The 16,916-nt window shown below is 42.2% G+C and overlaps 1 protein-coding gene across 13 annotated transcripts in view; it reads left to right on the top strand.

Annotated features, from left to right (window-relative positions):
* The window catches only part of KAT6B (lysine acetyltransferase 6B), a 182,732-nt gene extending 165,816 nt beyond the window's left edge, over window positions 1–16,916 (top strand). For all 13 annotated transcript variants that reach the window (XM_055536455.1, XM_055536452.1, XM_055536435.1 and 10 more), the window contains 5 exons: window positions 5,887–6,118; window positions 6,435–6,594; window positions 7,184–7,516; window positions 9,718–10,009; window positions 12,889–16,916. In XM_055536455.1, coding sequence (XP_055392430.1) covers window positions 5,887–6,118; window positions 6,435–6,594; window positions 7,184–7,516; window positions 9,718–10,009; window positions 12,889–15,404 — 3,533 coding nt within the window. In that variant the 3' untranslated portion in view covers window positions 15,405–16,916. The remainder of the gene's footprint in view (window positions 1–5,886; window positions 6,119–6,434; window positions 6,595–7,183; window positions 7,517–9,717; window positions 10,010–12,888) is intronic.

A 16,916-nucleotide genomic window follows, 5' to 3' on the forward strand; every position in this document is an offset into this window, starting at 1 on the left:
TGCTCTAGAACCCTTGCCCTTAACCAACCTGTAGTGCCTCTTACGATCTGTCATACTGTGTTCAGAAAGTGCCATACTGTTTTATCATACTTGTGGCCTTGTTGCCCATCTTTACAAATTCTTCTCATTTTTTATTTAATGCAGATGGTTTCAAAGTATGGTCCAGGGACTGCTGGGGATCTCGGAAGCCCTTTTTAGGGAGTCCACAAGGTCATAAGTGTTTTCAAAGTTATACTAAGACACTGTTTGTCCTTCTCACTCTCATTCTCCCATGAGTATACAGTGGATTTGTCAAGAATTTCATGACCTGTGATACCACAACAGATTGAATACCAAAACAGATAAGAGAATCTAGCTGTGTTTTCTCTTAAGCTAGCTGTAGAAGTTTTGCAAAAATGTTAAACAGTGCTACTCTTCTCACTTTTTATTTTATTTTATTTTATTTTTGTATTTTAGAAAATGATGTCAACACATAATGGGTTTATGGGGGTTTAAATAAATATTTGTCAATTTTTTTCCTAAAATTAATATATGTAGCCCTTTTTATAAACAGAAGCTCTTAAACAATTTGTTTTTAATGTAAAGAGGTCCTGAGACCCAAACGTTTGAGAATCACTGGCTTCATGTATAAACCCTTGCTATTCAAGCATGGTTCATGGTATAGGAACTTGTTAGAAATGCAGACTCTCAAGCCCCACTCCAGACGTACTGAATCAGAATCCAGTTGTAACAAGAAGGGGGTTGTTTGCACAGTGAAGGGTGGGAAGCATAGGCATAGAGACTACAGACAAAGCCACTCTCCAACTCAGTGACCCTGGCTGAATTTCCGCCTGGTGGGGCTTTCGAGATTCTCCACCACCGAGGAGCTGGGTGAGGTCTTCTCACCGAGATGCTTCAGCCACTGTCTTCATTGGCCCTCCTACTGCACAGGGCCATTGTAACATCCTCATCAAAGCCAGCAGCCTTATAGCAGAGTTTATTCCAGTGCTCCTCAAACTTCTGTGCAGCAGAATCACCTGGAGGGCCTGTTAAAGCGCAGGTGCTGGGTCCTGCCGCCAGAGGTTCTGACGAATAGGCCTGAGAATTTACAGCCCTAACAAGTTCCCAGGTGATTGCTGATACTGTTGGTCTGGGGGACCACACTCTGAAAACCACTGGTCTTTATTTAGGCTGTAGAGAGGTCAAGCAGTGTTTATTCAAGCCATAAAATTATGGGAATGTTGCCGTAAACTTCCATGTCTTCAAAACCAACCTCTTAAAATACAGAATATCTTTAAAATTAAAAATTTCCAATTTCGCCGAGGACACATCTGCGCAGGTAAGAATTCAGGCAGATCCAGATCACAAGTCATTTAGAATACTCCTCTTCAAACAGTGAGAAGGCTAAGGTTCAGCCTCCTTCTTTACTAATTGCAAAATCACCACAAAATTTCACTGAGGAGACATAAGTAGCCTGTCAAACTGATTTATCTCTACTGTTTAAACTGATAACATGCCATTTGTCCACTTGGTCACAGAGCTGCTTAACCCCAGAAACCAGTAATAGATGAGTGTTGACCAGTGAATTTCCGAGTGTGGACCAGTGAATTTCCGTCCACAATCATGAGATACATGGTTAGAGCCACTGGATTTGCTCTGATCCAGAGCAGCCATAAATCCCTGGCCTGGTGTCAGTTCGCAGGTTTGCAAACCCAATGCTGTCTATTGATAGGAACCCTTTAATGGGGTTTGCTGAGCTAAACAGGTGTCTGATGAAAACTGTGTAATCCTTAAAGATTATTTTCCCCTAAAAGCAACTGGTTACTCCAGACCCATATAATCCAGATAGATGGGAGTTGGAAATACTTTGCCAAAGTCTGCCCTTTTGTCTTTGAGGAAGTTCATATGGTTTGGCTCCAGGTGGTAGAACATAAAGATGTGCAAGGGTGAGCGTGGCTGCCTTGGAGAGGAAAATCCTTACCCGTGCCCACCCCCTTGCTGGAAAACATTACTCCACTCTGGTTTAGTCTACATTCTTATTAACTTCACTACTGATTTAAAAGAAAAGGAGTGTGTCATACTAATCAAGGGTTAACCTTGCGTTTAATTTGCTGGGAGTTCAGTTAATTTGGGAATTTAGGCTGCAAAACCACATCTTGGCCTTATCTAGATTGTTCCTCCTTATCCTGATGCCTACAGGAAGGCAACTCTCTACCACTTTTTTTCCCCTGCCCTTAGGAGAGAATTAACCTCTTCAAACACTGGGGATCAGAGCTAGTTAACATGAGGATTGCTTATCTTACTACAGGTAGGTCAGCCTCAACAGAGGTGAGGTGAATTTGGGCCCCATGCAATACAGCTTAGAAACGCAGACCTCACCTTATTTTTCCTTTCCCTTTAAGCAAATACCTTGATAATCTTTTGAATTTAGTGTGCGGTTCATACACTAAAACTTAGACCTCACTTTCTCTTGGGTAAGTAGTTCCAGTGAAGCAAAATAGGAAGGTAGCTTCCTCAAGATAATTGATGTGGGTGAGGGGTGTTGGCCAGTCAGCTTTAAAGTACAAGTCTCCTGCTCACAGAGTTAAGCGCTTTTCACCAGCACCTCTGGCTCACAATTTACAGGGAATAATTTCACCAGCAATTAATTATACTGCAGCTACTGGGATTTGTCCTCCAAACATCTCTTTGTTTCCAGTCTGAACAGCCAGGTTTCCCCAGGGGTAGTTCAGGTTTTCTGATTCAAAGTATCCAGAGTTGAGGAAAGGCATTAGAGCACCACAGGAATCTATTCACCAGGGGTGTATTGTACTTGTTTCAGATGCTTCAGGATAATATACCGGCTTCCAAGATAAGTGCTTTTTATTTCCCTGCATCTTAGATCAATTATTTGGAATCTTTTTGGTAAGTTAAATTTAAGAGCTGTAACTTCACCACCACATCGCCATAATCACTCAATAAGTAACTGTTCTTACTAAAAATTGTCATTGGGCTCTATAGTGATGATAATTTGAGGAGCCTAGAAAAAGTAGAAGGAAACACAAGATGGCAAGAAAGTCATGATTTAAACCATTCCATGTTATGAAGGTCAGAGTCATAAAGTGCCAGCAGCTACAACTTTTTTGAGGGAAAGTGCCTGCTGCAGGTAAAATTTAAATATGTAGTACTTCAGCCTTGTGCACAAATGGAGTGGAAACGAGACGGCAACTTTTCCTGCTAAACTGTTGTGTATATTTTAACATATTACCAGTGACTTGACTTTACTACCAACGAATCAGAAATTTGTCCTTGGTCATTTTGTTTGTTGAAATGGATTCCGTTTAAACCAAAAATTTCTCCTTCAGGAGAAAAGACTTTGTGAACTTACAGATGGCTCTTAGCACAAGTAGAAGTTCCTTCCAGGGGTGTAAGCTCCTTGAGGGGCTCATGAGTCAGAGAGGAGAAGGGAAAACTGCAGGCAGTGCTGCGATGTCTTTGGACAGTGGCATTGTGTGGTCTGCAGTGTGGTGGGGCGATCATCCTTGGAAACCTGCTTGGTGTGTTCTGGTTGGAGTTTGGGCTTGCAGTTTGTTCTCTCCCACACCGGGGAAAGTATCACTTCCTGGCAGGTGTGGGTAGCCTTTGCAGCCTTTGCTAGCACAGCACAGAGGTGTTCTCTATGAACGTCCAGTGGGCTTGGTATACACATTCTTGGCGGGGCTCAGTCACAGATCACAGACTATGTCCAAGGGAGCGTCCCGGGGAGACAGCCACTGAACACAGTGGGAGCAGCGAGTGCCGAAAGGCCTGTGCCTGGATGTTCTCCAAGACCCCAGGTTGCCTAACCCGTCTGGTCTGAGGCCCTGAGAAGGTGTGTGCTACTCTCTCGGGGTGTGAAAGCATGAACAATTGTGTCATCTGTCTTTGGGGGGAATTCTGGCGGCTTCCCTTTAGCCCAACAAAGCACTCATGGGAAGAGAAGACAGAACAAAGAAATATATGTGCTTCCTGGATAAGGTTGCTCGTCGCAGAGGGGACATAAGGTTGGGAGGGCGCAACTTTGGTGGTACAGAAATCTGTCTGCTGGGCTTCGGGGTGGGGGTGCTTACTGTTCCCAACTGTGGGGTTCAGATGAGAACCAGTGAGGGGCTAGGGAACTTCACAGTCACTGCATCAGACTTAATTGTGGGATCCTGTGGACAAAAATGGATCGTTCCACGTCCACGATACTATGGTTCTTTTCCCCCACCCTCCCTGACTCCCATCCACCCCGGAGGTACAGAGCTGGGACCTCCAGCTGACCCAGTAAATTTCTCAGCATGAACCAGCACTTAGGAGGCAGGTGACAGATGTGCCAGTTGTCTGTGTCCTGAGGTTTGGGTACCCTTTGTATCCTGGTGACAGCGCTTCTGCACACTGACGGGGCATAATCCGGGCCGGGTTCAGCACAGTGGCCACCGCTGTTAGCGTTCCTGGCACGCCGCTGCAGAAAGCCTCTGTGCAGCCAGCTGACGTGTCGGCAGTGCTTTGACTGTCAGATTTCGTTGTGCTTGTTTGCATTCAGTCAAATACTTTGCACTTAAACATGAGTTAAAGAGACAAGTCAAAAGACTTCAGCAAAACCTAAAGTTAAATATGTGCCTGATCTTCATAATGGCGTTCAGATTAAAACCATCAAAATGCAAAATGCTGTGGTTATACCCTTCTAGGGTAAGGCTGGATTTCTTGTTGTATATTTCTGCATTATTTACAGTGATTCTGAGAGGCAGGAAAATGCACCAGAGACATTGCTTTCTCCTTTTAACAAAAAATCCAAAATTGAGAAAATTCTTGAAAATGCAGCCATTTTGGAAATGTAGATAAAGAAGAAAAATGCTGAAGATTTGGGTGGTTTACAAAGCAGCATGGTTTTGTAATTGCTGCCACCTACAGTATGTAGTTGATGTTTGTTTAAATTTAGGGAGTTCATGAAGGTGAGGCTGTTGAAATAGATAATTAGAGCAAGGTAGACATCATTAGTTTATAACATTTCTTCTCTACTCAGTAAGTGGCTCTTAATTACCGAGACAGCCGCCAGCTTTCATTCATTACCTTCAAGTGGGTTTAAAGTTTTTTCTCATTTTAAAGTTCCTTTGCCAAGCAACCTTCACGGTAATGCTGTCGGGTACGTGTTCAAAAGCCTACCATGCTCAGGGCTTTTCTGCGTTTACATGAAACAGTTTGTTTTAAGGAGGTTGTTTTGTTTTAATTTGTAGGAGCAACGGTTGGATTATAAATTAATTTCCATGAAAGAGGTGAAAATAGAGCTAGTGGAGCTGATAGGAGTTGCAGCAGTTGACTTGAAAGACATTCTTTTATTAGTCCTGAAACAAAGCTTTAGATCCGCCGCTAGTTAAATGTAACAAGCAATACAGAATCTCAGTCAACAGAGGCCCTTGTCTTTTATTAAGACCCAGCTGTTAAAGGGTCATTTGGTTCTTCCTGTGGAAAACAACCCCCCCATTAATGTTCAGGGTGGTCCCTTGACAGGATTTCTGAGTAAGTGCCTGACATTTAGTTTTTGAAAGAATCTGAAGCCGGGGGACTTGGACGTTGAGACTTATCAGAAGTAATGGGTTCAACTTTAAATTCGTTAAGTATGCCACAACGTATGCCTGAAATGCTGCCATCAGCTAAATGAACTGACTTACAGGGCTACTGTAAAGGATTCGGGGGCATAAACCTCGTGGATGTCAGATCACTATAACTGGGAAGAGACTATACATGAAATTAATGCACTTCTCCGATGTGATGTTCCTTGTGTGATATGTTGTGATGTGATGTATCTTGTTGCTATTTACAGTGTAAGTCTTACATTATTTTGAGTGGCCCCTGTTCCAGTGTCTGAGAACACCACAGTGAGGTCGACTTTTGCTTTTTCTGCCCTAGGCTATTTGCTTTCTCGAAGAGAGGGCCAAGCAGGGTCTCCTGAAAAGCCACTCTCCGATCTAGGCCGTCTCTCCTACCTGGCCTACTGGAAGAGTGTCATCTTAGAATATCTCTACCACCACCACGAGCGGCATATCAGCATCAAGGCCATCAGCAGAGCTACGGGCATGTGCCCCCATGACATTGCCACCACTCTGCAGCACCTCCACATGATTGACAAGAGAGATGGCCGGTGAGCACCCGTGCCCTGGGCGACCCAGCTGCCTCATAACCATCTTACCCCAGAAAGGGTCCCTAAAGTTAGGCAGATTCATTCTATTTAAATATTAGAGGTTCCCCAACAATATTATAAAAACTTTTCTCCTAAAAAGAAAACAGGCAGTGACACTTCTTTGCTAGTCAAATTTCAGTTTGCTCCACGTTTTCATGGATGAGCTTTCTGATTTTTTCTAACCCAGGTAATGTTAGTGCTAGCAGAGATCAATATCTGAAGGTGAAATGAAATTTCAGCTTTTGATTGCACTTTTTTCTGCCTCCTCACATTACAGATTTGTCATCATTAGACGGGAAAAGTTGATATTGGGCCACATGGAAAAGTTGAAAACCTGTTCCCGGACCAATGAACTTGATCCAGAGAGTCTGAGGTGGACCCCAATCTTAATCTCTAATGCTGCAGTTTCTGAAGAAGAACGAGAAGCCGAAAAAGAGGTAATTTGGGTTCATCAACCTAAGTTGTGTAATTTCAATCTTGTAGCATTTTTAAGCTAAGGTCATTAACATCATTGTCAAAAGCTTGGTTATGTAGAGAGAGCTTGTGAAATGATATGGCACTAATTTATCCTAAGTGAGGTTGCATGGTAAGACATGATAATTTTATTGAATTGAGTATGAAAAATGAAACGTTTATCATTGATCACAAAGCAGCATTTTTCACTACTGACAGCATGTAATCAGATCAAATTTGGTGCTGAGCTCCAAGACTGCAGTGTCAATCGATTCATTGTGTTTATGAACTTGCTTAGAGTGCTCCATGCCAGTGAGCATGTAATGTAGTGATAAGGACTCAAATCAATTCGCTGCATCATTAATACTGCTAAATATCCCATGAAACCCAATCTTCTTTGATTTGTTATCCTAACTGATGCAAAAGAGTTCTGAGATGATGCAGCTGGAATGCTGCTTGACTGGCTGATTATCCTGATCAGAAACGACTTAGAGATCCTTTGCCTTTGATCCTTAAAGGCTCTGACTGTGTAACTGCCCTCACGCTGACCCGCCATTTTTACCTCCCCCTTAGGCCGAGCGGCTAATGGAACAAGCCAGCTGCTGGGAAAAAGAGGAGCAAGAAATCCTGTCATCTAGAGCTAACAGTAGGCAATCACCTGCAAAAGTACAATCGAAAAATAAATATTTGCATTCCCCGGAGAGCCGGCCAGTGGCAGGGGAGCGAGGGCAGCTGATGGAGCTGTCTAAAGAGAGCAGTGAAGAAGAGGAGGAAGAGGAAGAGGAAGAGGAGGAGGAGGAAGAAGAGGAGGAGGAGGAGGAAGAGGAAGAAGAGGAAGAGGAAGAAAATATCCAAAGCTCTCCTCCAAGATTGACTAAACCACAGTCAGTTGCCATAAAGAGAAAGGTATGTGTCTGTTTAGATTTTCTGTCTTGTGAGTCAGTTTCAATCAAATCTTATTTGTCATCGCAAACATTCTATTAGTATTTGTTTCACTCTCCATTCTTTAGATGTAGTTTATTTGTATCCAGTCCCACCGATCATATATCCTCATCATCTATCTTACAGTCATGATTGTGTTTACTCTGTGGTTTGGTGGTGCTGTGACGGGAAACCAGGGACAGGCGGCTTGCTAGTCTAGTAGCTACTGCCACCTGCTGGTTTGCGGGACTGGAGTAAATCAGGCTGTGGGAACAGGAAAGGGCCCAGGGGAGCACTTAACCACTCTCCAGTCAATTTTGATGAAAACCTCAAGGCCTAGAGAGGATAGGAGACTTGTCCAAGGTCGCACAAATCATTAGAGATGGAGCCAGAACCAGACAAATGCTCAGACTCCAAGCCCAGTGCTCCTGATGCCATTTCCTTCTCTTGTCCTTGGCATAGAATTGTCAGAAGGTATTTTAAGTTTAATGCCATAAGTTTAATGCTGGTATTTTGCATTTGTGCAAGTACAGATTCTTGACAAGTCTCCAGTTGTCGTAGCCTGGTGGTTTCTATAGGTACACATTCCCGGTGCAGAAGTTAGAAAATTGATTTTGTCTTTAGGTAACCGCTCAACCCAGATCTGCTGTCTTTGTCTTCAGTGTCTTTACACACAGACACGCAGAGGGGCCAGATAGTGTAGGATATTCTAATAGAATGCAAGTTAAGGCTCTGCCCCAAGGCCCCACTGTGTGGTTTCTGTCAAAGCCCCTGCTGTTCTGACTTCCAGGGTGGTTGGTGCTCCATCATCTGAACCTGACTGCGTTTAAGTGGAAGGGCAGCTGGGGGAGGTACAAGAAGAGCATCCCACAGAGTGGACTTTAGGCTTCTGAATCATGTTTTGATTTCTACAAGGAACATGTATCCATGTATTATGTATATAACAAAAGAAGTTTGCTTCAAAAATAACAAAGCCCAGAATTATCCAAGGAGTGTTAAGTGCCTACCATCACACAAAAGGACTCAACCTAAAGAAAACCGGTTCTGCATATTGGCTAAACTCATGTTTGGGAAAATTCTAATGGATTGGAGAGAGCAGGCTGACTGAAGGGATTAATAATCATAAATAACTAAAATACAGAATATGACTACCAAAATTTATATGTGCACTTCGGTGAACATCCGGACAGTTAAAAATGTGAGACGCAGTAATTCTTGGATATAGTTTACCTAGAGTTTGAGTTTTAATCAAGCATTTTATACTAGTCTTTGCAATGTACTTTCAGTAATTTTTCAGACCCATTATTGACAGATTACATCTTAGCAGCAAATCTACCTGTTATTCTTATACTTGGATTTTCTATCATTGAGTACATCTTGCTTGGAAAAAAAATTTTTTTTTTTTTTTTGGAAAAAATATTTTATGTTTTCAATTATGGAAAGTCATTTGTGCCAACCTCTAATGCAATTAGAAAAAATTGTTATATCTTACATAAGTAAGACACATTCCACATGTCTTTACATTTTCTTTAGATGCCGTCCATGTTCAAATATTTTGTAAAATTATCAGCTGCCCTCATCCTTGCAAGCCACCAGTACATGACTCTTAACGTTGTCTGCAGAGTAATTCTTTCTTCAAGTAGTCTCTCTTCTTTCCTTCTCATTGTTCCTGAATTCCTGTGAGATGGGGAATGAGGGGCTAGGCTTGTGTACCGTCATGTGTCTTACAGTGCCGTGGACATAGTGGGTGCTCCTTGAACAGTTATCCAGTATTAAAATGAGTGACCCAGTGGCTAGTTGACTGTTGAAACACTCACAGAGATGCTGATGTCCATGATGATTTAATCACTGTAACGTATAGGATTTTGAAGCCAGCAGGTACTACTCGAAAAGAATATGCCAGGAAAGCAAACCTTAGCTTTTAAAAATCCACAGTGCAGCTGCTAGGATGTTCCCTCTCAAAGCATCTGCTTGAGTAAACAACTGTTTTATTTGGAAAACACTTGTCTGTGTAGTAGGCGCCCGAGAGGGATGTTAAACATCAAATGGAAGGTTAAGTACAAAGGCATTACAGAAGTCTTTACGTGTAAGTCTCAGACACGCATTCAGTACATGTTTGCCGCACATCGACTCAGCAATGTAATTTCTCATGAGCTCTGATGTATTATGTTTGGAATTAATTTCAGAGGCCTTTTGTACTAAAGAAGAAAAGGGGTCGTAAACGCAGGAGGATCAACAGCAGTGTAACAACTGAGACCATTTCTGAGACGACAGAAGTACTGAATGAGCCCTTTGACAACTCAGATGAAGAGAGGCCAATGCCACAGCTGGAGCCTACCTGTGAGATTGAAGTGGAGGAGGATGGCAGGAAGCCAGTGCTGAGAAAAGCATTCCAACATCAGCCTGGGAAGAAAAGACAGACAGAGGACGAGGAAGGAAAAGACAATCATTGCTTTAAGAATACTGACCCTTGTAGAAGTAAGTGGAGGAATTATAAAAACCTTACCCTTGTGAGTTTCTGTCTGTTATTGCCAAAAACCAGGCACCTGAATTCTACCCAAAGGCATCTCTGAGGTGATACCGACCCACCAGAAATAAGTGCTCATCTGTCCTTTCTCATTCATAAAAGGTTCTATCCCTTCTTCCTGGAATTGGATTTTATGTTAAACAACTTCTAAGGCCAGAACATCCCTCTAGGTGGGTTCATCTTACTTTCCAGAAATTGGCTTATCCTCAAAAACTTTGAAGTCTGTCAATAAGAAACACATTGCACTTCCTTGATTCTAATATGTACTTTTTTTGACATTTAATACTTCTGAAATCAAGTATACATTATTATTATTATTATTATTGATGTGAATACTGAATGTTTTTCCCTGGAAAACAAATGTTAGTAAATTGATGATGAATCATAATCAATGGTGTCTTCGGAGATGTTCTTACCAAGAATCATCTAAACCTACCCACACCATCACTATTAGCTTTGATAATATAGGATAATGTGTAAATCAGGAAATTATCTTTCCTTTCAAATTACTGTTTAACAGTTGCTGTTGCAGAGACATCCCACCCCATCTTCTAAAAAAACGAAACATTATTGACTCCTCTTTGATGCCCTATTTAAAAGAAACCATCCCTTGCCTGTTGGGCTGGGAACTTGAGCTCCCAGCTGAATGATGAGGATTTGTGGGACATTCTTTCTACTCTCCAGTTGAAATGACTCTATTCAGAACCTTACTTTATTTTAGTCTAGAGAACAGGCCATCTCACTTTCCTGGAAACCACCGGTTATCACTCTTGCCTTTGAAAAGCCACAATTTTAAGAACATGAACAGGCAGCTCCTTGACTTTCTGAATTAACAGCAATGCTATTGCTACATACCTGTTTTGCAGAGGCAATGACATCTCACTCTGGGTATGGAGGAACCAAGCCTTTTCATTAGTCATTTTTTGGCATGGAATTTGAACCTTATTCCACTTTTTAGCTGTGTTCTCAGGAGTCTATACATGAATCATCACTGCCTTCATTCTCTCCTTTGTGCCACTTGCCTTAACAAATTCCAAGTGGCTGTATTATACCTGATTCCTTTCAGGATCTTCTTTCTTAAAAAATAGTTATTAGAAATTTCATCTTCTGATTAGCAGAGTTTTCCTAAAAAGGCTAGTATATCTAGTAGCATGTGGAGTAAGAATTGGAGTCCAGAGTCACTGGCGTGCCTGTTCCCTGTTTGTGCGAATAGAAATGAAACCATTTGAACATCATGAGAGATCTGTTAACTGGGTATTGTACTTTGCACTTCTGAAGGAATCAGTCTATAGTACACATCTTTTCAGTTAGCCAATTTGAATGTCATACATACAGGTAAGTTTACGTGTAATCCTTTTATTAATAAGTGAGCTCAGTGTTTACCCTGCTCTGCGCTGACTGGATTAGAAACCACTCCATTCTGGCAAAAGGGATCTCTGTTCCTCACTGGTTATTAATTAGATCTTGTTTTATTCTCCAAAACAGTGTTTCTAATAAGACTATTTCTCTTTATGAAGCTTTTTCTTTAAATTGAATCCTCTAGGAGATCAGTGGGGCTTCCCATGTGGTGCTAGTGGTAAAGAACCTGCCTGCCAGTGCAGGGGATGTAAGAGACATGGTTTGATCCCTGGGTTGGGAAGATCCCCTGGAGGAGGGCATGGCAGCCCACTCCAGTATTCTTGTCTGGAGAGTCCCATGGACAGAGGAGCCTGGTGGGCTACAGTCCAAGGGGTCACAAAGAGTCAGACACAACTGGATCAACTGAGCATGCATGCAGGAGATCGATATGATCATTAATTTTATAAAGATATTAAGACTTGTGTGTTTTATGTTTGCATTTATTCATATATTTACTTGTTTGCTTGCTTATGTTTATATAAATATATATATATTTATTTTATAGAAATTATGTTCATACATACATACAACTAACAGTAAAAATAAGATTAGCTGATCTAAAATGAACCTGACAGTTATGGTTTGTTTCTTATTTAATATTCAAACCATACACATTTGCACATGGATCCAAAATGCAGTGTGGATAGAATTAGTGATAAAAAGAATACTTGTATTTTAAATGTTCAATAATTTCAAGGTAATTACATTATAGTGTGTGTCAGGCAGAAATGATCCTGGAGTAGATTAGAAATGTGTTTATGTTTTGGTTATTTAGTTAGTTATTTGTTTCAGAGGTACATAGTTTATTTTTATGCCAGAGAGAATATTCAAATCAAAGAAAATAATGTCATCTGAGATCATTTCAAACCAGTAAATGTCCACAAGCAGAAGTTCACTTTCTCAGGATAAATATGCAAGCTAGGCTTCTATTCCTTTCTCCAGTTTAGTGGTGATTGGGATATGAGCTAACTTTAACCTCTTTCCCCTGCATTTCCTAATTTGCAAATATTCAAAATGATCCTTTTCACATTGTGGAATTCCAGGCTTTTGTGTTAGAGAATATTTTGTTTGTTAAACTGAAATAAACTTATTATAGTTGCTTATATAATAATATAAGCACATTATTATTCATGTGCTTCCTATAAAAAAGCACAACCTTCTGTAAAGAATGGGTTATGTGGGGGGGTGGGTAGGTATATGGTGTGTGCAGCATGTACTGTTCTCCAGACCTAGGTTATTTCCTCAGTTGTTTTTTTTTTAACCACAATATTATTCTTTATTAGTTTTATTGTATCTTTAGCATCAAAGTTTAAAGTGCTAAATCGAAAATCAGTATTTGATAAATTATTTAGAAGAATGAATTCAAATTATTTATGGTGATGCTTTCTAAGATTTTATTCTCCTTCCTCCCCCTTTCTGTCTCCTCGCTAAGACAATATGGATGATGGTGCAAATAACTTGAAAGAAGCCAGTAGAGACAATCCCGAACCTCTGAAGTGCAAACAGTGGCCAAAAGGAACAAAGCGTGGTCTGTCTAAGTGGAGGCCAAACAAAGAGAGGAAGACTGGATTTAAACTGAACTTGTACACCCCGCCAGAAACACCCATGGAGCCTGATGACCAGGTAACAGTGGAAGAACAGAAGGAGACTCCAGCAGACAAAACCAGCCCCCCTTCCACCAGGATTGAGGAGGGGGTCAAGGAAGCCGTGGAACCCCTGCTGCCTCAGGACGAAAACGGAAGGGAGGAGACGTGTGCACCTATAAGTCCAAATAAATCACCAGCTGGAAAACCTGAAGACGATGTAGTCAAACCTGAGGAGGAAGAGGAGGAGGAAGAAGAAGAGGAAGAGGAAGGAAATGTAGAAAAAGACCCCAGTGGTGCCAAGAGTCAGGAAAAAGAGGAGCCAGAAGTCTGCATGGACAAAGAAGACCCTGTGCGTATAGATGATCACGAAGAGGAGGAGGAAGAGGAGGAAGAGCCATCTCACAACGAGGGGCATGATGCCGATGATGAGGATGACAGTCACATGGAGTCTGCTGAAGTGGAGAAGGAAGAACACCCAAGAGAAGCCTTCAAAGAAGTACTGGAAAACCAGGAGGCTTTTTTAGACCTTAGTGTCCAGCCTAGTCATTCAAACCCAGAGGTCCTAATGGACTGTGGTGTTGACCTCCCAGCTTCATGTAATAGTGAACCTAAGGAGCTTACTGGAGCCACTGAAACTGCCCCTGAATCTGATGAGGAACCCCCAGGAGAGCAGGCACAGAAGCAGGACCAAAAGAACAGTGAAGAAGTAGATACTGAGTTCAAAGAGGGAAACACAGCCACCTTGGAAATAGACTCTGAGACCGTCCAAGCGGTTCAGTCCTTGACCCAGGAGAACGGTGAACAGGATGACACCTTTCAGGATTGTGCCGAGACTCAAGAGGCCTGTAGAAGCCTACAGAACTACACCCATGCAGACCAAAGCCCACAGATCTCCGCCACTCTAGATGACTGCCAGCAGTCAGACCACAGCAGCCCAGTTTCATCCGTCCATTCCCACCCTGGCCAGTCAGTACGTTCTGTCAGTAGCCCAAGCGTCCCTGCCCTGGAAAACAGCTATGCCCAAATCAGCCCAGATCAAAGTGCCATCTCAGTGCCATCTCTGCAGAACATGGAAACCAGTCCAATGATGGACGTCCCGTCCGTTTCGGATCATTCGCAGCAAGTCGTGGACAGCGGGTTTAGTGACCTGGGCAGTATCGAGAGCACAACCGAGAACTACGAAAACCCAAGCAGCTATGATTCTACCATGGGCGGCAGCATTTGTGGAAATGGCTCTTCACAGAACAGCTGCTCCTACAGCAACCTCACCTCCAGCAGTCTGACACAGAGCAGCTGTGCTGTCACCCAGCAGATGTCCAACATCAGTGGGAGCTGCAGCATGCTGCAGCAGAGCAGCATCAGCTCCCCCCCGACCTGCAGCGTCAAGTCTCCTCAAGGCTGTGTGGTGGAGAGGCCCCCAAGCGGCAGCCAGCAGCTGGCGCAGTGCAGCATGGCCGCTAACTTCACACCGCCCATGCAGCTGGCTGAGATCCCCGAGACTGGCAATGCCAACCTTGGCTTATATGAACGGATGGGTCAGAGTGATTTTGGGGCTGGGCATTACCCACAGCCGTCAGCCACCTTCAGCCTTGCCAAACTACAGCAGTTAACTAATACACTTATTGATCATTCATTGCCTTACAGCCATTCCGCTGCTGTAACTTCCTATGCAAACAGTGCCTCTTTGTCCACACCATTAAGTAACACAGGGCTTGTTCAGCTTTCTCAGTCTCCACACTCCGTCCCTGGGGGACCCCAAGCACAAGCTACCATGACCCCACCCCCCAACCTGACTCCTCCTCCAATGAATCTGCCACCGCCTCTGTTGCAACGGAACATGGCTGCGTCAAATCTTGGCATCTCCCACAGCCAAAGACTGCAAACCCAGATTGCCAGCAAGGGCCACGTCTCCATGAGAACCAAATCGGCGTCTCTGTCACCAGCCGCTGCCACCCATCAGTCGCAAATCTATGGGCGCTCCCAGACTGTAGCCATGCAGGGTCCTGCACGGACTTTAACGATGCAGAGGGGCATGAACATGAGTGTGAACCTGATGCCATCCCCAGCCTACAATGTCAACTCGGTGAACATGAACATGAACACCCTCAATGCCATGAACGGGTACAGCATGTCCCAGCCGATGATGAATAGTGGCTACCACAGCAATCATGGCTACATGAATCAGACGCCCCAGTACCCTATGCAGATGCAGATGGGCATGATGGGCACCCAGCCATATGCCCAGCAGCCAATGCAGACCCCGCCCCACAGTAACATGATGTACACGGCCCCCGGACACCATGGCTACATGAACACAGGCATGTCCAAACAGTCTCTCAATGGGTCCTACATGAGACGGTAGGCAACATGGGCAGTCACAAAACCCCTGGGCATCTCTCGGATTGATCTGCACAAATACCTTCTAAGAGTACGATTTCAAAACCAGCAATTGGTGTGAATGCAAAAACATTTGTTGGCACCATTTATTATTAAAAAAAAAAAAAAGCTGTATGCAGCAGAAAGCCTTATAAAGTTGTTTTTCTTTTTATCTTTTTTTTTTTTCCTTTTTCTTTTTTGGTACCTTTGTTTCTGTTCCTTTTATATGAAATTCTCTGCAAAGGAAGGCCTCTCTTTGGACTACATATGGAGGCAGCCACTCGCTGTGACTGCTTCCATTAAACAATGTGGATATCAAGCCCCGCCCCACCCCAAATTATCTGTTTTAATACTGAACCTAGAGCGTTTTTTTTTTCCTCCCTGTCCACTCCATGTAAATGCCTTGACCATTTTCAGTTATTGTATATTTTGTTGAGGTGACACTTCAGCATGCCGCTAATGTCTTTGTTAGTGACAGTGCATTTTGTAGTACTGTACAAGTGTTGTGCTAACAGTAAGCCATTTCTTAAGTTTTTTGCCTTGATTAGGGTGCCCTAATTTGAGGGTTTAAAAAAAAAAAACTATATTTTTGTTAATTATAAAACTGTAAAGAGCTATAAAAGCTATTCCCATTTGGTTAGTCAAAAGGGTTTTATTGCTAAATGTTTGGTGTAAAGTTGAGACCCTTTTCCATTTTGGTGACAGATTTCTTTGGGGGAAAAAAGGCAGCTTTCTGTTTTATAAATGCAGACTTCTGTTTATTGAATGAAGCATATCTCAGTGTTTATCTGTCAGGTTTTGAAACATTTCATATATGTCCAAATACTTGGCAGGATTTAAAAAAATAGTGAATTTGGTGTAAAGTTGCTATTTTATGGAAATGCCTCTAACTTTACATTTTCATTCCATCTGTAGATTTTTCTATCTTTATAAAATATTGGAGTTATTTTTTAAGGAAAAATAGAGAAGTAGCTTGTGAATAGCTCAAACTAAGCTTACAAATCGCATGTAAAAAAGGCAAAAAAAAAGTTATTTGTGTCTGTTTATATCGCTTCCTTTTTTGTAGCCTTTGTACCTGTACAGGGTGACTGTAAGGGCCAAGCAGGAGAGGCGTAATCCTTGTATAAAATAGGAGCCAGCGACACTCTTGTATTTATCTGTTCTCTTTTTAGTCAGTCACTTCAAAAAAAAAAACAAAAAACAAAACAAAAAAAGCTGTACATTTTAACATAAAATAAATTATGATGAGCCATTTTTAGCCTCTTGTGTCCTGTCATATTATGATTGATAGAGAATGACCAATTGAACTGTATATCATGTGTCACATCTCAGATCACATTCACATTTTGGGAAAATAAATTATTTAGTGTAAATCGGAGTTAAGAGATTTTCTGATTTGTTTTGACTTTGTGGGAGGGGTTGGCAATAAATAAGAGTAATATCTAATAAAACCATCACATATACCAAATACCTATTTAATAAATTAATTTATAATGGA

This window comes from Bubalus kerabau, chromosome 1 (genome assembly GCF_029407905.1).
Source record: "Bubalus kerabau isolate K-KA32 ecotype Philippines breed swamp buffalo chromosome 1, PCC_UOA_SB_1v2, whole genome shotgun sequence".
Taxonomy (NCBI): Eukaryota; Metazoa; Chordata; class Mammalia; order Artiodactyla; family Bovidae; genus Bubalus; species Bubalus kerabau.